The following is a 23,945-nucleotide window of genomic DNA, read 5'->3' as shown; positions in this document are numbered from 1 at the left end:
TTGGGGGTGAGATCATCCACCCATGCCCTAAATTCTGCCAGATCTCAGACACAGGGTGGTACAGTACATCCCTCCAAGGGTTAAAGGCTTCCAAGCCCCCATCCCACAAAGCAAAAAGATTTTGTTGCTTTTAACCCCTTCTCCATCCCTTCTCCCCCCTCCATCCCTCTCCACAGAGCTTTTTGCTGCTGTGAAGCAGTGCGGGTGGATGTGGTCTGGTTTCGGTTAAGGGCAGGGTGATTTGAATAACAGCACTAATTGGATTTTAAAAGCACAGCCCCCAAAACTGAGGCTGCAAGCGTTGGGACAAAGCAAGCATGCTCACGGGAACCCAGCAGAGCACGGTGGTGAGATCCAGCTGTGCTGTGCCATGTGCAGGATGCTCAGGCATAGGGCTGCATCCCCTCATCCCACGGGGGGATCCTTCCCCATGGGGCTGAGTGCTGAGCCCCACAAAGTACAGAAGGGACCTCTGTGCCCCAAGCCTGTGAGTGTGGGGGGCCGGCTGTAATGCTGCCTCCATCGCCTTTATCTGCCTGCATGCAGCCGAGTGCCCGAGTGCAACTTTGCGCTCCAAAAAGCCCAAGTTGTCTCCACCTGGCAGGCACAATGGAAAAACCACCGAGACCTTCTCCTTCCAGCTCCCGGCCGCATGGAGCTGAAGGGATGGTTCCCTGCGAGGCGGCCCGTGCCCAGCAGTGCAGCTGCAGGGGGGGAAACCACAGCCCCCCAAAGAGCTCGGATCCTGCTGGAGGCAGAGCAGAGCCCCGGGGAGTCCCAGAGAACAGGGAAAGCACCAACCTGGGAAGAGCCTGGAGCTTTTCCATGGCGCCGTGGATAGGATTTGGGGGCATTGTACCACTAAGAGCATCCCTGCACTTCAGGGCACCAGGGATGGGGTTGGTGCTGCTCTGGTGCCATGCATGGCAGCAACGGTGGTACCACAAATCCTAAGTCCTGCCCTCGGCTGCGTGCCCTGAGCTGCCACCAGCATCCAAAGCTCATCCTCCATTGCAGCCCCGGCAGCAGGTGGGAGCGCTCACAGCCACATCGCACGGGGACTGTCCCTGCAGGGCAGGGTGACACTGACCGTACCCTGCAGACGAAGCAGCTGTGACTGCCCCAGGGTGAGGGCAGCATCCCGACCCCCAGCGGGAGGGCAGGGACAGGGAGCGGGACCAGGTCTGAGCCACAGCATCCACCTGTGAGCCTGTTCCCACGTGTCCCCGTGTCACCGCCATGCAGGGCAGTGTCCCCCTCTCCTGGCAAACGGGGGTCTGAGAGTTTCATTCCGATTGAAGCCTGGATGCGGGGGGGCGGGGAAGTGTTTTTCGCATTCATTTCTGCTTTTGGGACTTAATCCCCCTCCAGGATCCCCCTGCAGAGTGCAGCAGCCATCCCATGCCCCTCCTGGGGGTCTGCATGGATGAGGGGGAAGCAGAGGGGCTGTGGGGTGGGGGGATACGGGGTGACAGCCACCCTCGGGGGGGGGGGTTGGGGAGCTCAGCCAAATGCCCCTCACTTTCCTCTTTGGCTCTCTAACTCTGTGAGCCCATCGCCTTGGGCTGATGTGTCATTTGTTCCTGCCAGGGGAGAGGGGACCCCCCCTTTAAATTCCTGCTATTGTGCAGTGGGAGGCCGGGCTGGACCTGGTTGTTTAGATGACATCACCGAGCAGGTTGGGTTATAAAATGAATGAAGCAGAAAGCCCAAGTTCAGTGGCTCGGCACAGCGCGGGCGGCAGGAGGGACCTCGCGGCTCCGCGCTGAACTTTGACTCCCTCCGTCCCGGCCTCTCCCCGGGGCTCCCCGCTGCCCCCCGGCCCCATTCCCGCTGCACTGCAGGATGCAGATCTCACCCGTGCTGGCCGGAGGACTGCTGCTCGCTCTGCTCTCCGTCGGGCTGGAGGCGAAGCCGGCGTCCCAGCTCCCGCAGAAGGTAGGGCTGCCTCTGCCCCGCTGCTGAGCCCCAATAGAGTCCTTAGGGCGAGGGGATGGCGCTACGGAGTCCTCCTTCCCATTGGGTTTTGTGGGTGGTAGGAGACCACCGACCCACGTGTCGGGGAGAACTGTGGTTGGAGAGGACGCTGCGAGTCCTCGCCCTGCAGGACCACAGCAAGCGGGGACACGGCTGTCCCCACGTCACCCTGCGGTGCTGGAGTCAGACCCGGGTGTAGGTGTGAGGTCGGAGCCCATGGGGGGCACCCTGTGTGTCCCTCGGGGATGGAGCGGGGATGTCCTGGAGGACACCGACACCTGTACCGGAGATACGGCACACGGAGCCGGACAGCGGGGGGGTGGGTGGGGGATGTCGGCATGGAGAGCTGGGGGGCGTGATGGGCAGGAAGGGGGTGAGCAGCAGCCGCAGACGGGACAGTGGAGGCAGTGAGGAAGGCGCAGAAGTGAGAGTGCTCAGAGCGTGTTAATGAGGTGTGAGCGGCAGAGCTGGGAAAGCGAGGGACCCGGTGTTCCCCACTTTGCAGAGTGGGGTGACAGCGGCATCAGCACAGAGCGGCAGCGACCCTGCAGCTGGGGAGCGGGACCACCCCACATCGGAAGGGGCCGAGGGCTGGTGGGAGGCGGAGGGGCACGGCGACCCCTGTTTGGGGGCGCAGCCATTTGAATTGGGGGGTGCGGTGACCCCAGTTTGGGGTGTTCCGACCCCAGCTCGGGGCTGCCCTGCACACAGCCCGGGGGAGCTCCGCCCCAGCCCCGCTCCGGGCCGCACTGACCCAGCGGGGGATGCTCCGCTGCGGGGTAGGGACGCGGAGCTCGGGACGCGGTGACCGCCCCGCAGTGACCGCCCGTCTCCCCGCAGGCGTCCCGCGGAGCAGCGGCGGCGGCGGCGGCGGCGGGTCCGCCCGAGGCTGCGGGAGCGGAGCGGGACAAGGAGAAGGAGAAGGAGCGGAACCGCGGAGGAGGCGGCGGAGGAGGCGGCGCGGGGCCGCGGGAGGCGCGGGAGGCGCGGGCAGAGACGCGGCCCCGAGCGGGTTGGGCGCGGCTGCTGCAGGAGCCGTCGGGCCGCCGCCATAAGGGGCTGCACAAGAAGGGGCTCGGGAAGGGCTGCTTCGGCCTCAAGCTGGACCGCATCGGAGCCATGAGCGGCCTCGGCTGCTGAGGGACCCCTGGCGGTGAGTGCGCGGCGCGGCCCGAGGGCGGTGCTGGGCGCGGGGCGGGCGGGGCTGCCCCGGGGGTGGTTCCCGTGGAGCTGCGATGTGTGAGTCCGGCCGAGCCGAGCAGCAGGGGGATCCGCTGAGCACAGCGGCACATGGGCAGCGGCACATGGGCAGCGGCAATGAGCGCGGCTCCTCCGCCGTGTCGGGGACCGAGGGTGCCGCCGCTCCGCCCCGGTCCGGGCTGTGTCCGGACGCAGACACCCGGCTGTGCGGCCCGCAGGTGCCGGCACCGGCTCTCGGCATCCCCGGGGCATCGCCCTGCGTCCTTAAGTTCTGCTCAGAACTTTCACCCCACGCGCCCGGCTCCGCTCAGGGCGGTTTCTCGGCCGGGTGCGAGGAGCGGAAACCTTCGGCTGGGTTGGGGCGGAGGACCCCCCGAATCCCAGCTCCGTTCTCATTCTGCTCCCGGATCCCCCCGTACCCATAAAGCTTTAGCGCGGCGGGCAGGACGAGAAAGCCGCGAGCTCCCGTCCTTGCTGGCCCCGGGGCGAGCGGTCAGCATCACCAACACACAACCCCGGCAAGAGCGGGCCGAGATTTCCCCTCGCTGTATCACAGCACCGAGCTCCGTACCCGCACCCCAAACCCGGGACATCCCGCCGGGGTCGCATCTCGGGTCAATGCTGGGCAATGCGGGGCGGGCGCTCACGGCTCTCCTTCGTTCCTCGCAGGGCACCGGAGCAGCTCCGTCGTTCCCCCAAGGGCCGGGCACGGCCGCCCCTCAGGCACCGCCTGGAAGAGCAGAGAAACCCCCCCAGGATCGGACAAAAGATGTGGCTGTGTTTTTCTTTTCGGTACGAGGAGTCACGGCACCCACCAGCTGTTTCGGTTGTTCTTTTTCCCTCCCCGTTCCCCCCCCCTTAAAAGCGCTCTCTATCTTCTCTATATTATATATACAAACACTCACCGAGACAAGGGACAGTGCTTTTCTGAGAGACTGATGAAGCCGGCTGTATAACGTTGCTGTTTGTAAATTCATGTCATGCATAAATGTATTTATGTTGTAAAGCTATTTATATATTGTTTATAAAGAGATATTTATAAAGAAATTATTTATGTAACTAAAGGAGAAGTCAAGCATTGTCACGTTGCTGGGGTTGTTGTTTTTTCTTTGTCCTAAGTAGCCGGCAAAAAGGTTAAAAAGAAAGAAAAACCTTTTGGTAACATGTCTTTATTTATCAAACCCACGTCCAACTGCAACGTCGGGTTGATTGATTGGAATGGAGCCAAGAGATGGTCGGGATGCTTTAGAGAAGGCAGGAGCCGGAGGAAGGCTGTGATGGGGGAAGCTTTGATCCCTCGTGCTTTAAGTCGTGCCCAGCGCTGCTGTGCTCGGATGGAGCCAGTTCTGCCCGATGGAAGCACCTGAGCTCGCTGCCACAGCCCGGCCGGGAGGGGAGAGCAGCAGAGTGATGGCACGGCACCGGGCTGCAGTCCCTGTTTCATGCTGTGCTGCTCTGGGTGCTGCACGGAGGTGCCGTCCCAGCGCTGGATGTGCTGAGCTTTGTGCTGGAGCTGCTCACAGGACACAACAGCTGATCTTCCCTCTGGCTGCTAAGATGATATAGAACCCTCTGGTGCAGCAGCGATGTGTTGAACCGTGCCCAGGACAGTACGTACAGCAAAATACAGCTGAGCTGCCTGGGATGCATTCCTGGATACAGCTTCTTGCTATGTAAAGCTCATGAAATAAATCATTAAAATGGCTCTGTGCTCTGAAGGGCACAGCCAGCGAGGGGGCAAACTCCCACTTGAAGGCTCTTCGGTCTCATTCATCAGAGGCCCAAGGAAAGAGCAGCAGGCGCCCAGCCCAGCTGTGATGGGAGGCACCCACTGTGCCCTCCCCACTGCAGTGGGTGCTGTGTGCCCTATATGCTCTGGCACATAGGGCAGGGCAAAGAGTCACCGAGACCTAAAGGCAAAGAGATCCTCCCCCTCAGCAACCAGCAGGAAACCATAGAAACCTCCAGTCATGCTCTCCCCAGCTATTAGGGAACGTGAGCTCACAGGATTCATCCTGACCCCCCAACAGCTCAACCATCAGGTTAGAAGTGTGCACACAGCATTTCCAGCCCCATACAAGCAAAGCTGCCCGCTCAGAGGCTGGTATCCAGCCCACAGCCCTGCAGTAACTCATGGGCCACATAAGACATTGCCTACAGGGAACAAAACCTGCATCCTGGGAGGGAGGCAGCTCCATGCCCAGCCTCGGCTCAGCCTGCCAGAGATGTGATGACAACTGGCCCTTATAGCCCTGTAAGGCAAATATTACACCCATAAAGCACATCCGACCAGCTCTGCACACCTTCACAGGACAGAAGGGGCTTTGCCAGGTGCTCCTGAAGTGATGCCCATCAGAGGGGACTGTCTGTCACCCAGCAAAGCCTAAGGGACGGAGAGCAAGGAGCCACCTGTAGCTCAGAATGCACGCACCAGGTCTAGCAGCAGTGTAAGGAGCCAGCCCTGCTGGCTGCTGATCCTTCAGCACAACGCTAATAGCACCAAGCTGAGATGAAGGTGGGCCCCAGGTCTGAGAGCCTCTGTCCAACAGAGGGAACTGGCAGCACTCAGGGGTGAAAGAGCACTTGGGAAAACCTTCAGGTCAACTCAGCACCGTGTGGCACAGCCAAAAAGGAGGGACAGCAGGGCAGAGCGGTGAGAGGAGTCAGCATTCACAGCACCTCCCTGGTTTGGCAGACAGGCCAGAAAGGAAAAAGGCTCATTAGAGCACAGCGAGCATCTGATAAGGCCACAATTAGGTCCCCCTGGTAAAGGCTCGGTAGGAAATGAGGCCAGGAGGAAAGAGGGATGCAGGAATCCAATTAAGAGGGAAGAAGGCATCACGTGCAGCGAACACAAATGGATCTGACTTCACTGCCCTTCGTGTGGTCCAACCAGGTCAAATCCTCAAGACATCCATGAAAAGGATCCACAGCCGGCACTGGAAAACTTCCTCGCCACATCCCAGCACACACACAGCAGAACTGAACACCAAGAGCTGCCCTGGGTGCAAGCTGCAGCCTCAGGGGGTGGCAGCCACTTCTTAAAAGAGAGCTCAGAGAATGGTGTTTAGCAGAGGTGGACATGTGTCTCCATGCATGGAAATGAGGGTGGCTGGAGTCCCAGGCTCCTGTCCACACTGAGGGAACATGCAGAAGCAGCAGGAGACCCACAGCATGGAAAAGCACACAGCTGGCTGCTGGAAAAGGACAGGAGTTCTTTCTAGGGCTGTATACAAGTGCCTTGCAAAGGCCAAAGAGCTGAGGGCAGACCTTGGAGCCCCCAGAAATAAGGACACAGTTGCCCTCCCACACGTGGCAAATCTGTTCTATTCTCCTAGGTCACAATGTGCATTTCTTCCCCTAACACAGCTTTATCCAAGGTATTTATTGCTGAAGGGTCACAAAGCCCAGCTCAGGTGACAGCAAGTCCCAAACTAATGATGAGAAAGAAAAGCCCAGAGCTGCAGAGCAGGGGAGCATTGGAATTTTCCATGGGACCTGAGACATTGAGCAGGGACTGCTGGGGGCAGCCACATCCCTTCCAGCCCCCCATTTGCTCTAGGGCTTCTCCAAGCATGGGCTGCTTTCCTCAGTACAGAAAAGCAAAGGGAAAGGATCACAGGGCAGCTTCCAGAGGGAGCCTGCGTTTGACACAAGCATGAGTCGAAAACAAAAAGGGAATTGAATCCAGGCCCCTTCCTGTCAGTCAGCAACTAACCTTGTCAGAAGGGATGGCAGCGCTAACTGAATCAGGCAATTCATTAGGTTGGGGCACACAGCAAAAGCCCACGCTCTCTGGAGCAGAACTACAGTGAAAATCCAGGGTAATGAGTTGCAAACTGCCTTTGTAAATGACATTTCTGCAGTGACTCTGGCAGGCTGGGAAAAGAGCTAATAGGAAAATCATTAGGTAGCATCCCTTTGATATTGTTGAAAACGGCACAGGCTATTTTTCCTGCCCCCTTCATAATTAACCTGGCAAACTACCCATAATACTCCAGGCCAATATTCCCACAGTCGAGCACCTTATTTGCATCAGGGAAAAGAAGGGGACAATACACAAGTGGAAGATGACTTCCAGAACAGCTTAAGAAGCTTTGAGGTTCCTCCCCCCCACGCCCCTTCCATACACACGCATTGCATCTTCCTCAATTAAATCAGCAATTAAACTCTGCCCAGCCAGGAGACCAAAACACTTCACAAACTTCTGTCTCAAAGTCAGCACACACGAGAGAAGCTGTCCAGGGAAACTCAGCTGCTGAGGGGCTGATTTGCCCAGGGTTGCCGGGCAGAGCTGGAATGGGACACAGCTCTGTGCTTTGCCCCTTATTCATGTCCTTGATTTTTCACTGTATTCAATCAGGCAACAGACCTCCCTTTCTTAAATGCAGAACAGCTCAGAGGAGCAATGCCTTCCCACCTGGCTCGTCTGCCAGCAAGGAGAGGTGTCATCTCATGATGGTGATGTAAAATGAACAGCATCACAGCTAGCAGGTGGTCCTGTAGGGACCGGTGCTCTCTAACAGCTGTGAAGGTGACAATGAAACACCAAGATGTTACTTACTGCATCAGCACAGGGCAGCGTTAGGATTGTGCAGCATATGAGACACCAGAGCTGGTGAGATAAACAGCATCTTCAGGAAGAGTCTGGAGAGTCAAACAGCACGACTTCCAAACTTCATACTCACAAAGATACCTATGGTCAGAGTAGCACACAAAGGCTGATCTCTGATGGAACAAGGCTTCCCTTACCCACCACAATGAGCTTCTTCTGTAAGTGCCCGAATGATGCTGAGATTCACAAGCTTCTATAGGAGAGCTGGAGCTGAGGAAAGGTGCCTCGCTTTCACTAAAACTAAATCAAATGAGGACTACAGACACAAATTGTTACCTTTCCCTGATGAGAAAAACCCAGCTATCACACTCTCATAATCTGCAACCTGTAACAAACACATCAGGGCACCTTGTGAGGTCTACAGGAAAAAGAAGCCTGTATTTAGAGACAGTGTGCACGGCGCTGCTCTGCCAAGTCCTCTGCCTGGTCCACTACTTGGGAACAGGGGTGCCCCCACAGTGCCTCTAAGAAGCAGCCTGCAGGCAATCAAGGCTAAGGGGGTCAATACGCTCCTCTCCTTACAGCACATTTCTCCCTGGCTTCAATTACTTACCTCTGTGGTAGGGCCAAACTTGCAGAAATATCAGCAAAATGTCAACAGTCCCTGAGAGACATCGGCCATCGCCACAGAGCACAGCAGAACAGTGGCATGCTTCTAAAAATCTCTGCTGAGAAATTCAATCGGACTGACAGGTTATAATTCCATAACAAACACACAAGGTTGAGGTTGCGAGCAGGAACTGAGATCACTCTCCACTTCAATTTACCTTTCAAGCTGCCCCCCTGGGTTATGCTCCTTCAGATTACACAAAAATAAACTTGACAGTTTCACTTTCTGGTTCCTGTGCGTTAGGTCAGATGTTACAGAGGACTCTGTGAAGCAAAAAGCCAACAGAAAGCTCTGTGCAGGAATAAATGAAGGTCTAACTGGCTGGGTCCATTTCCCCACCTTGATAATAATACACATTTCCCTCCATGGCAAATCTTTTAACAGGCTCAGCACCAACAAACCTACAAGTGCACAAACTCTGCCTGTTTTCATCCCAGCAGGAGGTGGGCCTTATTTTTAAATCAGAAGTCTCTCTAAACAGCTTAGAAAGTGCTCAAAGCCTGAGTGCAGGATGGGTCTTAAAGCAGAACACAGGAAGGTCCAACAGTGTAACCAGTTTAACCTCCTGTTCTCAACAGAAGACTAAATTAGCATCCAACTCATCGGATGAGGTGCGAGGAAAGCAAAAGAACAATAGATGCTCAACCCAAACTTTGTTTAAAGGGGAGGGAAAAAAAAGAAACTGCTATCAGCATTGCTTTATCATGTTCCAGAATTGCCTGATGTTAGCTGCTATCAACTGAGCCACAGCAGGAACAGCAGGGACATTTGTTAGCACGAGGCACAGCTTTAGGGCTAGGGCAGCCTACCAGCACTGCAATCAGCTGAGATCCTCTCTTCCATTTTCCAGCTCAGTGCTCAGTTCCATATTAAACAAGCACTAGTACAAGCAGAGCTGCAGAACATGAAGCTAGACAATAAAGCCTTTAAGAGCAGCTCCGTCTACTTGTCTCTCTCCATGTGGAGGAGGCAAACAGAAGTTCAATAGCTCAAACTCTGCCCTGCTGCAATCTTGAAGCGAGCTACAGCTGGAGCAGCCCGTGGCTGCCATAAACAAAGTAGGTCAGGATGCTCTCCCCACATCAGGGAGCAGTGTCCAGCAGCGCCCACACTAGCTGTGTTAGCTGCCTCCAACAGGCACATGCAATGCACCAGGGATTGTATCAAAACCACCTCTACTTCCATCTGCCTCCCATCCTCAGAGCACAATTAAGCTCTCCAGTCACTCCAGTCACTCCAAGCTGTCCACAGTTCAGTCCCCATCTAATCCAGACCACTCTGCTCTAAGTTGCTGCCCTCTCTGCTTCCCTCACCATCTTCATGTCCTTCTCAAAAAGCCCAGCACCTCCTGCATCTGTCCCTGTTAACAGCTCTGCCTTCTGCTTCATTCCTGGAATAGTTTCTAACTCTTTTCGTTTGAGCCAGACTCATTAACCAGCTGCTGCAGAGCTGTCTGCCTCCCCCAGGTACTCTATGCATGTCATTTGTTAATGACTCATCTCAGGCTGGGCTCACTGCAAAGACACCCCTCTCTTTTTGCTGCACCAAGTGCATCACTGACACACCAGGACAAAGCCAAACACGCAAATAGCTCAATTCTTCCCAATGTTCCTCCCTTCTCCATCCTCTCTCACCATCATGCACAGGACTACTCTTTACTCAAAGTGCTATTTCCTCCCTTACTCCTTCGCTGATGTCACGGGTTAACCAAATATCTACCTGCGCCTCAAAGGCTGAGGCACAGACAGGACCTTCAGCCCAAGTGAGCTTTGAGAACAGCAAAAACATAAGAATGGACTCAAGAACTTGCACCACACTAAAGAATTTTCAGCAAATTAATGTGGCTCCAGTAACCAGCGGGGAACAAACATCAGGGATACCAAATTCACATCTATTTCCCCTGCACTGAAACTTGCTGAGGAGCTAAACTGATTTCCAAAGACATCTGAATTCCCCTTGCATCACTGCAGGACCATCAGAAACAGGAGGGAAAGAAAACAGCTGACTGAGGACCACACAACCTCTCACCAGCCAAAACTTGAGAGGAGCTGAATGACCAGTACACTGCAGCCACCCACACGGGGAGCCAGAAGCAGACTCAGCCCCCCTTCATCACACACATCTAAAAAGCTTGGGTACATGAAGTCCACCTACACCTCCTGAAGCTGTCAGCTGAACACCAGGAGATGCTAGTACAGAAACCAGAACAGTCACTGCAAGGGTTCCCTTGAGATATAAGTGAAGACTTCATGTTTCAGGCTTACTCACTTAACATTTAACATCTTTCAATGGGAATTTTTTTGGCTAGTATTTCTGAGGGAGAAAGCTGACAATGAATCAGAAACCAAGGGACCTGACCCAAAGGCAGCTGGATGGGAGGCATTTAGATCCACCTCTTAGACTGAAAGCTGCTGTGCCTGCACTGCAGGAGGAGAGAAAAAGAGAGAATTTCCTTTTACAAGCGCACAGCAGGTCCTGGAGCCAAGGACTGAGAATGTGCAGATGGCAAAGAACTCCACAGCATTTAGTGGACGGCACGTGCATTGCACAAAGTAAATGCAGGACTGGAGTGCTGTCACAGCTGTCTGCTTCAACAGCCCCCCTTCCCGCTCCTGGAAAACCTTTATTTATTTATTTTTTACAACACTGACTGAAATAAAACATTTCAGTTTGTGAGACCCAGAGAAAGGAACCCAGCTGCCAAAGATGGAGCAAAACTTCAAACCCCCCATTATCAGGCAGCAACAGTGTTTAGGCTCAGGACTCTGGGCTCAGTTACTGGCTTTGCCACGGATCCTTCCACACAAACTTGGACAAAGATGAAGCACTGACAGAACAGGAACAGTAATTCTCTGTTTCCCAGATGCGTCAGGGAGAGATTAGTCAGACCTTCTGATAACATAGCATCAGGAATCAAGTAAAGGCTCGTGTGAACAAGTGCTAAAGCAGTCTCAAAGCCAAGACTCTGAACTCTGACATTAAATCAGCATTTTTAATTTTTTCTAAAATGTGCTTTTTTTTGTGAATTGCTGTTTCACTGCCGGCCCCATCCTCCCCCTTAGAAAAAAAACCCAACCCATTCCTCACCAAATCAGGTGCAAATCACCTGAAGTTAGACTGTAACATATAAAAAAAAAAAACCCACAAAACAAAGGCTGAAATGCTTCAGAATCACAACAATGTACAAAAAAAAAAAAAGAAACAAAAAAAAGAAGAAAATACAACCTGAAAGTGTTCAAGATTCAGAAAGACTAGTCAAGTCCATTGGTTCAGCAAGGGGATACTGCTGTGACCCCTGCCAGTGGGTCCTGGGCCACCAGCCTGCCACAATGCTAAAGGGGCTCTTCTCCCACGCAGACCACTGTCACTAGCACCCAAGGAAGAGCAAATGCATTACCCTCTGGAGGTATCAACGGGGGAACAACTCACAAGCAGCTCTGAGAGGTGACATCACATTCCAAAGGAGCACTGTTTTTACTGTGTCCCTAACCATCTGTAAGAAGGAAGGCTTGGAAGAGCAGCCTGCTTCCTCCTTTCTGTATTGAGGCCTCAGGGATGCAGACCAGTGCGTTAAATCTGCAAGAGATTGAAGGGCTTAGTAAGGGCAGTAAACAGACAGTTAAGTAAACAGCCCAGCACTGAATCTCATCCTCACAGAGCGAGGTAGCGTGAATTTTACCCCAGTTCAAAACAGACAGGGGTAGTGGAAAGGCTGAAAACTTCAATGTAAAGCAGTTCATGGCCTAGAAACCTTTCTGTGCTCCCTCTGGGAATGAAAAGATCTGTGTTGGTGGCTTCCTCACTCCCAACCTGGCTTTATTAGCCACACTTCAGCCCTGGGATTCACTCTTGACACAGAAGTCATCCCAAGATCTGATTTAGTACAGCAGCTTCCTAAAGGTTAAGCAGCAATGAAACTGGCTGAGAGGGAGCAAAACTGTCCACAGATTTTTTTACTGCCCCATTGTGCCAGTCCCTCTCTTCAAAAGTCCCTCTTTAAAGGACCAGAACAGAGACACTCTCATTAACGAATAGGGGCTGCACAGTGTAACTTTGCCAGGTGCTGCATTCAAACAGGGCTTTTATTTGCCAGCCTGGAAGGGACTGGCCCAGAACCCACTGGAAAAGGAGACACAGGCCCTTTTTTGCTCCTCCTGCTGTCATTCCTAGCTGAATGACATTTGGATGGTATGTTCTAGTGACGGCTGGAGACCAGCCCTTTAACTTTGGACATCTTCTTTGTGGGCTGCCTTTGTTCTGTGTGTGGAGGGCACTCTCGCTCTACCAGCTGCTGTTCCATCTCCTGTGCAGACGACGAGGCTGTAGCTTTTAATGTTTTCTTTATGTTTGTGACCTGGCCAAGAAGAGACAGTGAGTCAGCACCAGCTTCCTTCTCTCTTTGCATTAGAAACTCTGTTCATAAACATACTGAAAATCCCTTGGAGTGCAGACTGAAGGCTATCAAAAACTTTCCCAACAGAAACAGACTGCATTTGAGTTTGCGTTGAGGCAATGTTTTGCGCTCACTTAAAGCCAGCATTCTTGTAATCCATACTGGACTCAGAATGGAAATAACTAGAGATTACCTACTTCTTTTATGAGACAAAAATACAACACTATTCCATCTTCCTGGTTGGCCAAAGGGAGCTACTACTGCCTTGCTGCAGAAGGCAGCCATCTTACCACTAGGCTGGCCAGAAGCAGCAGGGACAAAGTAGTTAGAGAGAAACAAACGTATGCTTCCAAGAGCACTCAAAAACAAAAAGGAAAAATGCCACTTGATCTGTCTGGCTGAGCCATGGATATTTGCTAGAAGCAGGAACATGAACTGGTCTGTGGGAGGGAAGAGTAGCGCTCCCACAACTCTGGCTGAAAAGGAGAGACAAAGCACCAGGCAACATACCTTGTCTCATAAAACTCTGTAGTGCTCACCAGTAATACAGTCAGCAAGCACTAAAAACAGAAAAGGAAAAAAAAGGAGGAAAAAAAAGGCCCAAACAAGTTTGGGAGTCAGGTGCACCAACTCCAGGCTAAAGGCATCTGGCAAACTAAAAGCACTATGGATGCCAATCAAGCCGCCAAGCATGAACTGCTTCGGAAAGCAAACGTAAACCTGCAGGGATGCAGCACTACGCAAGAAATAAACCCTCAGCGAGTGTCTCAGGAGGACCATTTTCACCTTTACAGCTGTATTAGCCAAGATTTGTTCTCACTAGTAAATACACATCAGCCAGAGCTGACATTGTGTGCTCGTGCTGCCATCTATGGTCTAAGAAGAGGTACAGCCTACAGTGGGAGCGCGCCCAGTCCACACTACTCTAGAGCCCTTGTGTGCAAAAGCAATGAGTCTCAAGAGATTTTTAGTTTTAGTGTGGTTTTCCTTCCTTACACAAAAAAGAGAGAACTATATCCAAGGTCTGTATCACAAGGGCTATTTCCCTAATCAGTCAGTCGAGGGAACTACAAGCACCGCACCGACCTGGCCCATTTTTATACAGAAAAGTTCCAACTTACTCAGAGTGGGCAAATTTCACGTTGGTCTTTGTGGTGTTATTAGCACAAGGAAAATGATTTCTATTTTTCCTACCCCAGAACAGTATATCTGACTTGCACAATTGCTAGAGTACTTCAAAGCTGTAACCATTAACCAGACTATCCAGTCGACAGCAGCGTTCAATCAGAAAGCATTGAGAGGTCTGAAATAAATCTGCACCCACCTCCATCTCTACCTGCTGCTGGGTTCGGTGATGGTTCTCTTTGTACTGGTTGGCTCTCAGTACTTGCTGCTCAATTCCTAAAAGAACCGCTTCACAACCGTCACACCTGCAAGACACAAACAATATCCATGAGTATTTAGACATCCTCCCTGAAGCAGCTCATTCATGCAATCTGAAAAGTTATGCTGAAGTGAGATTATCAGAAGATTATTAAATTCATACTTCCTGCTTTAAGAGGAACTCCAAAAAATCTGGCCAGATAAAGCTTTGCTGATTACTTGATGCATTGCACAGCATTTTTTAGCTAGTCTGTGTTACTCTTACCTGTCTGCCACAAGGTGCAGGTTCATCGCACCATCAATTGCCTTTTCAATCAGAATTACAGCTTAATATAGGATGTAAACCAATACAATCGTAAAACTAAACACAGGAGTCAGACTGAGAGAACTCCCTTGCCCTTCAAGAGTTCAAAAGCGTTCCTCCAACACAGAGCTCATAACTGGAGAGGACAGAAAAGGAATTGGCAACGGGTTCACTGTTAACTTCCAAACAATGCTGTAAGTTCCTGGAGGCTGCCAGAGCTCTCCTGCTGAGATGGGACTGGGGCACTTGGAGTAGAAAAGAGAAACAGAAAAAAAAAAAAAAACAAAACTGCTTCTACCACAGAAGTTTAATCACTTTCCACGCACCCATTGCTGCAACAAACCAGGCAGCAACTCCCAGCCAGCTCAGAACCTGCCACAGCCCCCACTGACTACAGGGAGATTTTGTCGCGTGGAATGGGAATCTGACAAAAAGCCAGAAGCAGCTTCTCAGCACAGGTACACAACGACAGCACCATAGCCCCAAACACAGTGGTTGCATTCAGCCGGCGTTTGCAGGAGGCAAAGAGAAGGCAAACGCATAAAACTTCAGACTTGAAGAGACATCTGCCCTAAGAGCTGTGATTCTCTGGAATCTCACCATGGCACAAATGGCTGAAAACGAATAGCTCTGCTTTTGTTACCGAGTGTAACAGCATGACAGGAGTGGTACAGACCCTAAGACAGTGACCATAGTTTGGCACAAGTGTTTGAAAAGTCCCTTGACTCCTCCCTAGGGCTCCGTCATGTAAAAGTTTTGGTGTTATCAGAATCTCGAGTTCGGCTTGAAACATAACACAAGTTGAAACGTAGATGGGATCACAGAAAAATCACTCAACAGACTCTTCCTTTAAGTGTCTGCTTGAAGCATAAGACTCCCAGCTGATGGAACAAGTTGAAATTAAGCCAGCACTTACAACTTCCAAGGAAAGAGAAAAAAATAGGACAAACTATGCACAAGAAACAATCGAGCTGGAGAATCTGCCTCACCATTCCTGGAGTGTTTTGACAATGTTACTGATGTCCTTCTTCTGAATATCTCTGCCAATACAAAAATCCACTTCTAGCATCTGGTTTCGTTGATCCAACTTCCCCTGGATAATATCTGTATAAACTGCTTCTATAATCAGATCTTCCAGCTCCCTCAGATTCCTCATATCCAGGTCCTTCAGCAACACGGAGTAGGGAATGCACTGAAACCAGCAAGTCCAAGAATAAGTTAACAGTCCTAACCAGAACGAACAGAAATAGTGTTGGCAGAAGGTCAAGGCCCAAACTTTTATGGCAACCTACACTTCAAGTCTGAAAGTACAGCAGGGACAAAACAAATGCCTACTACTACGCTATTTAATATTCCAGCACAGCTTGAGTAATTCCTGAAGCCTTGGCGTAGTGCCTTCTGGAGGAAAAAGGTAATAGGACTGGAAAAGAAATGAAGAATGTTGATTAGTTTCCTCCAGAACAAAGAGGCTGTCTTTTTAAGGATGATTCCCCACCTCCAGATGTGAAAGAAGCTGTAAAAGGTTTCCCAGCCCTTACTAATCAAACTGTATGGCTGTTCTGACACTTCCATACCTCATCCCCACAAGTCCGTTAAGTTAATGTCCCAAATGCACCATGGGAACATCACACATTACAGCTTCTTTCCATGTTGCAGCACTTTTGTGAGCACTCAGTTTAATAAAACCCAAATGCAAAGAACTGATTCAATTTTCAAACAAAAGTCCGCTGTCATTCACAGTGTACTTTACCTTCATTCTAGAAGCCAGGCTTACTATTGTCAAGTGTTTCAGCTTGTTCTTCTGAGTTGCTGTTAATTCAGGCAGGTTATCTTTGTTTGCTGTTAATGTTAAAAACAAAAAGGTAAGATTTGGAGCTTTCCTACACTAACAACACGATCCAGCTTGCAGAACCACTGGCCAGTTACACTATGCTGAGTTCTGAAAGGAAACTCCAACTACTGGGGGTGCTGGTAAGGCAGAGAGCTGCACCCAGAGATGAAGAGAGGTCTGTTTCTTCACTAATTCTGGTTTTAGAATTAGGATGTAATTCACATCTACACAAGTAATGTCCTACCAAAACAGTTGGTATACATTTGGTTTCCACCACCAAGTCATTTTTGTTTCATTAATGGGCTGACAAATTTTAACTTCCTTTTGTTGATCTGCTTGTAAAATACAGCTGCTTTTCTCTCTGAAGGGCTACAGCATTTCCAGTTGAGAGTATAAAGTACCAGACTGAGGACAGGAAGAGAAACTTTGAATCTACACACTTACACAGCCTCGCTGTCACCGAACTGTATCCGTATGCCTTATGAATGTTTAAAAGCAGAAAGGAAATAGCCAGCTTTCCAAATCAAATCTTTAAAATAACTGCTTTTATGGAAATCAGTGTTTTGCTGTGCTTAAGTTCTCTCAGCCATCCCACCTGATTCAAAGATTCAACTTTTGACCAATTCTCCCCTTCTCCATCTCAAAAACAGAACTGTACTATTGCGCGCTGGGATGCAGGACCCACACACAGCAAACACATCCTTCTCCTTGGTCACAAAACGCACGATGCTCACGTTGCTCTGCATCCATTGGAATTTCCAGCACTTACAGTTACTCATGAAACTTCTCCTTACCAGAACTGGATGCTCACCCACCACAGTGACAGCCAGCACTATGACAGAATTATCTGTCACAGTCTGTAATAGGCTGGATTGAGCTGCTACCCACCAATGAAGAAGAACTGAAGCGCATCCTAACAGATAAAAGGATGATTCGCATGTAGCCCTTCTGAAGATGTGTAGGGTCATTATTACAATTTCTATTCTAGCAAAGCAACGTTTCATTTTATTTCAGCAATGCTGTCACAATAAAAGGTTATAAAAACCTTTATGGTTTAAATGATAAATAATGCAGGACAATTTTTACTAAGTTTCTGCAACTTCCATAACCAATGCCATTCAAATTTGAAAACAGATGTCTCAAATTGTACTTTGCAGATGTAAGTGCCCTATGAACATCAATGAATATTGCTACAGATCGGCTGAATCTAGTGTTGCAGTCCAAGCCAAACCAATAAAATACCAGAGCCCCTCATCTTGTTATGGCCTTTCTGCTTCTCTCCAGTAATTAAGAAGTGCTTATGACCCAGTGACCCCCTACAAGAATTCTCCCAAGCAAACTGAGTGCTTAGACACTTTCACCAAACCTCACTACACCAGGTACCACAAAAAGCAAAGAACTACCTATGACAATGCTAATGTTCAATCCAGCATTGCCATCTGCAAAAGGCAGCAGTCTCTTACCTACGTAGTCTGGGTACGTTCCGTATGCAAACAGATTCAGCAACTGGAAATAAGCAGCATTAGACCCTTCAGCAAGCTGGATGGGAAGAAAAAAGAAATCCCATTGAACACAATAACAGTCAACATGAGACTGGTAGGCAACTTCTCCACATCTAAATAGACACAGACAAAAACAATGCTAGCTTCACATACAAACATCTCGGAAATAAGGTAAGTTACACCAGGCCTTTCCTGGCACAGAAATTTCACAAAGAAACTTCAGGGGAACCCTTATACTGGGAGCACAGAGGGGACATTAGGATAGAAATTCATTTCTTACCTCTTGCACATTTGTTAACTCCAACAGCTCTCCAAAGACATAAACCCCAGGAGCCTCCAGCACTTGGTTTATCAGAGCAGTCAGAGCTGAGCCACTCGTACCTTTGGCTAGTAAAATAAACTGCTCTAGAAGATTGCAGGATGGTTTCTGTTCTCCAGCCATTCTAAGTTTTTCAATCTGTCAATAAAATGATACAGTATTAATTTATACATTCTTCCCCCCTTTCCTTTTACTTGGAAGAATTCAGACGCCTTGAGGCCTGCATCATGCACTTTTGACATCACCATTGACAAAGCATGAGTACGTAACACCCATTGCTTTCTTAAGACTGACAGGAGAAAAGAACTGTGGCCTGTACACAGCCTCCATTATACAGTGAAAGTGTTGTGGGTTAACGGTGAAGCTTCAGTGACAGAAATATCCCTTCTACAAAGGCTCTATTTAAGTCCCTGCTAAGAGAGATCTTTGTCTTTTGCTGCTGCCTGACATTTCCTGTGTGCGTGTTGTCTCCCAGCACCAGCATGTTGCTTTTACGAAACACTATTTGTAAACAATGGGAAACAAAAAGACATTTTTACAAACACTAAGAAAAGAAACTTCCATATTATTCAGATACCAAAGAACTTAGTGGGGGGGGAGAGGTGTTCTTTATTTTATATTGGTGTAAGACGACTCAGGTATAGGAGGAAACCCTTGCTCTGATGAAGAAATCAGATACTGGAGAACCAGTATCTTGGGGCTGAGCCCTGGCACACAGCCACCTCAGACACGGTGCAGGGTGACATGGGTGTCTGCACTGCAGGCAGTGCAGCTTCATTCATCACTCAGCCTCTGAAAACACACTTAGCTCCATTTCATTCATAGAACCTTTTGAGTTGGTAGGGCCCCTTAAAGGCCAGCTGGTCCAACTCCCTGTACTGAACAGGGGCACCTACAGCTCCATCAGGTGCTCAGAGCATCATCCAGCCTCACCTTGAGTGTCTCTAAGAACAGAGCACCACCACCTCTCTGTGCCAGTGCCCTACTACCTTTATCATGAATAGCTTTTACCTTATATCTAATCTGAATCTCCCCTCTTTTAGTTTGAAAATGTTTCCCGTCCTATCACAAAAGGTGCTGCTGAAGAGTCTGTTCCTTCCCTTCCTACAGCCCCTCTTTGGGTACCCAGAGCCACGCTCCCAGGTCTTCCCAGTGCCTTCCCTCCTCCAGGCCATCCAAGCTCTCAGTCTGCCCTCACAGTGGAGAAGGTGCTCCATCCCTTGAACCGCTTCTATGGTCCCAACCTGAGAAACACCTGCAACACAGCCCCACTCCATCTGACACCCAGTACATCGAGTACCCCAGTACATCTGACGCTTCCCCCAGCCCAGAGCCATGCTATGAGTACAAGGCAAAGCTCGTGGCTCCCTCTCCTCCGTTCCCAGTAACCAACACAGCATTACAAAAGAGACGCGGTATACGGAGAAACGAACGCCAATTCTTTGCCTCTCTCTCCGAATTCACATTCCTGCGCTACCGCAGCCACACGGAGCCGTGCTGCTGGGACTCCCACCGGGTTACCGGCTCAAGAGCACCGGGCAGCACCGGGCAGCACCGAGCACCGGGCAGCACCGGGCAGCACCGGGCAGCATCCTGCTCCGCGCCCCCCGCCCCGCTCCGGCCTTCCCCGGCGCACGCCGCGCCCTCCTGCAGCAGCCCAGGCACCCACCGCCCGCTCCGCTGAGGGCTGGGGAAAGCGGGGAAGGGCTGTGCGGGCTGCGAGCCGGCCGGGAGGGAGGACGGCTATCCCGGCTCGCTATCTCGGCCTCGCCTTACCCCGCCTTACCTCGCCCCGCGGCCTCTCCGCCCGCCTCCCGCCCCGCGGCTCCCGGCGCCGTGCCCGCCGCGCCTCAGGCCGCCATGATGGCGGCGCCGGGGTCCGCACGCGGCTCGTTCCCCCTGCACACAGCGCCGCGCTCCGAGCGTTCCGGCCCCATGGAGCAGCGGGGCTCAGCGTGCCCAATACAGCCCGCTTTGATCCTTCGTCCCCTCCTGCTCCGAGGGCACGGCTCATCCTGCCTGTTTGGGTGGCCAAATTGCCCCGGCCTTGTCCCCATCTTCACCTGGACAAAAGCACAGGCACACCCTCATCCCATTGCCATTCCACATGAACATAACATCCACCTGCAGACCGTGATTAACACACCCTGCCTAATGAGCACTCATTTGTTGGGGCAGGTGTCCCTGAGCCATCCCAGCACCATCCCTCACAGCAATCGCCTGCTCTCAGCCTGCACCACTGCCTCAAAACCAGTTTAATGACAAGCAAAGTGTCTGTCCCTCCCAAGGGCACAGCAGTGTTGGGATACGATGCACCAGGCACTCCGCAATGACCTGTGTAAAGGGCTTCCCATTTCCAAGCCACCTTTTAGCACGTTCTTTGTTCTGATGGCGTGACAGAGTTGGGTCTATGCTACGCTTACAGGTTCCATTCATCTTTTGAGTCTGTGCATACGCTACAGCCTTCAGAGCAGATTAAATCTTCTGTTTTATGGCGAGATGCAGACAATGCTTGAGGAGCTGCAGCGGGGCTGTTAATGGCAATAAACAATCGAGCAGTTGTGCTGGGCAGGATAATGGAAACTGCCAGCTGAGCCATTGACCAGCCAGCCAGCCCTGCTGGGGTGTGAATGGAGCCTTGCCAAAAAGTGGGGTGAAGGATCATAAAGTGCTTCAAGTGGGTTGTGAGTCTTGAGGCAAACAGTGTGCGAGAGTGATAAACCAGAAGGCTGAGCTCAGCATGGGATGAGGCAGCTGGAAGACAGGGACCAAGAGGGAGAAGAGCAGAGGTGGGAGCAGGACAGCTGTGGGACTTGTTTCCCATCCAAAATCTGCTCGCTTGTCTATGCAGTGCAATGAATAAAGCATGTTTCTGTTTAAAACTCCTTAGCAAAGAGCAAAGTGCTTCTGGCTTTAAGTCAGCCAGACCCTGAAGATCAAACCGTGGACCTGCACAGCCAGGAGCGAGGAGCTTTAAGGGAATGAACATCAGAAACTATTAGGGTAAGCAACAGGGCTCAGAGTGCTTCAGAGCCATCCACAGCTGATCCCCAGGGTCCCATCTGCCACAGAAGGGGTGACAGGAGAGCACAGAGATGCAGCTGTTGGGATGTTTTGAAGCTCAAGTGTCACAACAGCAAATTGGATGTACAAAACGAGGGCCCGGCACAGCAAGGGAACTCAGCCAGGGCTATAACAAGCCATTCAGTAATTTGCTTAAGCCACGCTTAGATCTCATTTGCACGGGGAAGGAGAATTAACTCTTTAATCACATCCTAAACAGGCCCCTCCACTATGGCTTATACTACCCCACAGGTACACTGACACATCTGCCTTGGGAGTAAAACACATCGCCTCATTTACCTCAAGAGCTGTTCAAGCTAAAATCCACAGGGCTGAAGCAAAAAAATGGAAATACATGACTGTGAGCTATTTCCCATGGATTGTTTTTGCAACCTCTTGTAGGGAGCCTGCAGATAAAAAACTACCAGCTGCTACCAAGCCCTGCTGCATTAGCTCCTTTCAGGTCATCCAGGAAGGCCTTTTTGTCAGGCTGTCCTGACATCTCCTGCCTGCTGCCCTAAAGCAATGTGTGAAGCAGAGGATAGCATCAGTTAAGCTCAGCTTTTGGGATGGATTTCTTCTTTTTTTTTAGTAGATAAATACAAGCACGCACAGCTGGCTCGTCCCCTTTTAAACTGCTATTGCAACCTCTTGCTCCACCCACGCAGCTTTCCACACGCAGGGAGATGTTAATCCATTTTATCTTTTAATGTTGGCATTATCTCTTGACTCACCCCCATCTCTTCCCCTTGTGATTCTGCAATCTAGGTCCCTTCTAGGTAGCAGATCATTTCACCTTTCCTCCCTCGTGTTGCCTGAGAAAATAAGCCATAAATTCAAAGGAATCTCTCCAAGCAGTGGGGGCATGGAGCCCCAGAGAGACTTGAGAGACCATTTGCTCTCTGCTGGCACCACAGCAATGTTAAAGCATGAGCATCTGAGCCTGACCCAACAGACAGCGCTCCAGGGGTAAGCTGGGCTGTGTAAGTGTTAACATGGTCCTGGATGAGGCTTCATTCCTCATCTATACACTTTCATCATACTTGACCCATTTATTTTCTCTCCCCTTCCAGGTTTTCAACACCACAGCTGAACACACATCCGTAGAGCACAAGGTGATGGGGACACCCAAGAGTTGCTAAAGAAACTGTCTACACTGTTAAACTCTACATTTCCCAGGATCCAGAGGCTCACCATCTCTCACTTCAAGCAGACCATGAGAAAGACACATCTGAATGGTGGCACATATGCAGTTGTTTGACCCCTTCCATCAAGTGTCAGATGGGAGAAGACCTCAGCTTATGAGCCCGTCTCCCTGGGACACAAGCTCTTGTAGCAGTACCTTTGGAGAAGAGCATTGCAATGTGCTTTGGGGAGGCAGAAAGGAGGCTGGAGGTGTCTCCTCACCTGCAGTGACAGCTCAGAGACTGTGATGCCTGCCAGAGGTGTAAAAGCAAAGGTGAGGTTTTTAGAACAAAATGGTTCAAGGGAATAGTGAGACTGGCTGCAATTTTCTTGCAAGAGAAAGTATTTTGAAAGAACTCAAGGTTTCTGTCACTCTGAATCACAGAATATCCTAAACTAGAAGAGACCCATAAAAACCACTGAACCCAACTCCTGGTTCCACACAGAACCACTCAGATCATGTGTTTGACAGCACTGTGAGGGTGCTTTTTGAACTCCAGCACCCAACCAACCTCTAATTGAAGAACCTATTCATGATATCCAACCTGAACCTCCTGAGTTATGCTGTCCCACCACACGCGTCTTCCCTAGTTTTAGGAGGGGAAATGGGTGGTTTTTGAAGCTGAGACGCAGAGGCTGCCAAGCACGTACCTCCTCACACAGCGTGGAGAGCTTGGGCACCCATGTCAGAACCACAAAGGCCCCAACACCGACATCAGGACACACTCTCGTGTCAGGAGCCCTTCGCTGCCGTTGCTCGCTGCGAGAGCCGCTTCTGTCAGGCTGCCACCTCCCTGTAGCCCTAAGCGGGGCGGTTCGGAGCCCCCTGTGCTGTGGGTAGAGCAGCATGCTGTACTTCTGCCCCGCAGGCTTCTCCCTCACACACAACCGCTCGCTCTGGCCTTCTCCAGCTCTGCTGCTGCCTGCGCTCTCCCTGTCTCCCTGCCAGCTTTTCTTCGGGAGCGTTCTCTGCCCTTCTCTGGACGCACTGGGTAACGCCGGGCTATCCAGAACACAACAAGGCTGCTCCATGTCAGCTAACGGGGCGGTCAGCGCTGCCCACCGCCAGCCTTAATGGCACTCATAGGCTGTGCCGTTAATGGCACTCATAGGCTGTGCCGTTAATGGCACTCATAGGCTGTGCCCTCGTATGTTCGACGCCTCGCGGTTCTCTCTCCTTAGCGGGGCAGTGCTATTGAGGAGCTCTGTGGCAGTGTACGCCGCGGAGCCCCCAGCTGTCGTCCCGCACACAGACTGTTACGAGCCGTGTTAACGTATTAACGAACGGCCGGCACCGGACACGCGTCCCCAATGGGGCCGGGCGAGGTTTGTCCCGCGCCGCCTCCCGTCCCCGCCGACGTCACTCAGCCCCAGCCGGGCCCAGCGCCTTAACGAGCTGCGCAGCCGCCCTTATATCAATGGAGGGGGAGGGCGCGCCGTCTGATTGGTCCGTCCTGCTGTCATTCATCAGCCGGCAGGGGCGTCGGCGGCTCGCGATTGGTCGTCCCGTCGGGGCGGGGAGAGCGGCCGCTGGGATTGGCTGCCTCGGCCGGTGGCGGGTGC

At 51.4% G+C, this 23,945-nt stretch overlaps 2 protein-coding genes across 5 annotated transcripts; one reads left to right on the top strand and one right to left on the bottom strand.

The window, feature by feature from the left end:
• Positions 1–1,674: 1,674 nt before the first annotated feature.
• NPPC (natriuretic peptide C) lies at positions 1,675–4,339 on the top strand. The gene is made up of 3 exons (XM_015871843.3): positions 1,675–1,938; positions 2,818–3,130; positions 3,847–4,339. Exons 1-2 carry the CDS (start codon positions 1,846–1,848, stop codon positions 3,115–3,117), a joined length of 393 nt encoding a protein of 130 aa, XP_015727329.2. The 5' UTR covers positions 1,675–1,845; the 3' UTR covers positions 3,118–3,130; positions 3,847–4,339.
• A 7,036-nt stretch (positions 4,340–11,375) lies between these two features.
• Positions 11,376–23,746, bottom strand: COPS7B (COP9 signalosome subunit 7B). 4 transcript variants are annotated; one of them, XM_085513143.1, is made up of 8 exons: positions 19,921–20,015; positions 18,442–18,447; positions 18,096–18,258; positions 17,777–17,852; positions 16,233–16,321; positions 15,472–15,674; positions 14,120–14,225; positions 11,376–12,756 (listed from the first exon to the last, which is right to left on the bottom strand). In XM_085513143.1, exons 3-8 carry the CDS (start codon positions 18,255–18,257, stop codon positions 12,598–12,600), a joined length of 795 nt encoding a protein of 264 aa, XP_085369269.1. In that variant the 5' UTR covers position 18,258; positions 18,442–18,447; positions 19,921–20,015; the 3' UTR covers positions 11,376–12,597. The 4 variants fall into 4 exon arrangements, with proteins under 4 accessions (XP_085369269.1, XP_015727327.2, XP_085369268.1 ...); XM_015871841.3 differs by lacking the exons at positions 18,442–18,447; positions 19,921–20,015 and adding an exon at positions 23,034–23,746 and having other exon boundaries at positions 18,096–18,272; XM_085513142.1 differs by lacking the exon at positions 18,442–18,447 and having other exon boundaries at positions 18,096–18,272; positions 19,911–20,015.
• Positions 23,747–23,945: the final 199 nt, after the last annotated feature.

This window comes from Coturnix japonica, chromosome 12 (genome assembly GCF_054131305.1).
Source record: "Coturnix japonica strain WE chromosome 12, WE-NBRP24, whole genome shotgun sequence".
In the NCBI taxonomy this organism is placed as follows: Eukaryota; Metazoa; Chordata; class Aves; order Galliformes; family Phasianidae; genus Coturnix; species Coturnix japonica.
Note: the sequence above shows the minus strand (reverse complement) of the source record. Positions and strands in the feature narration are given on the sequence as shown.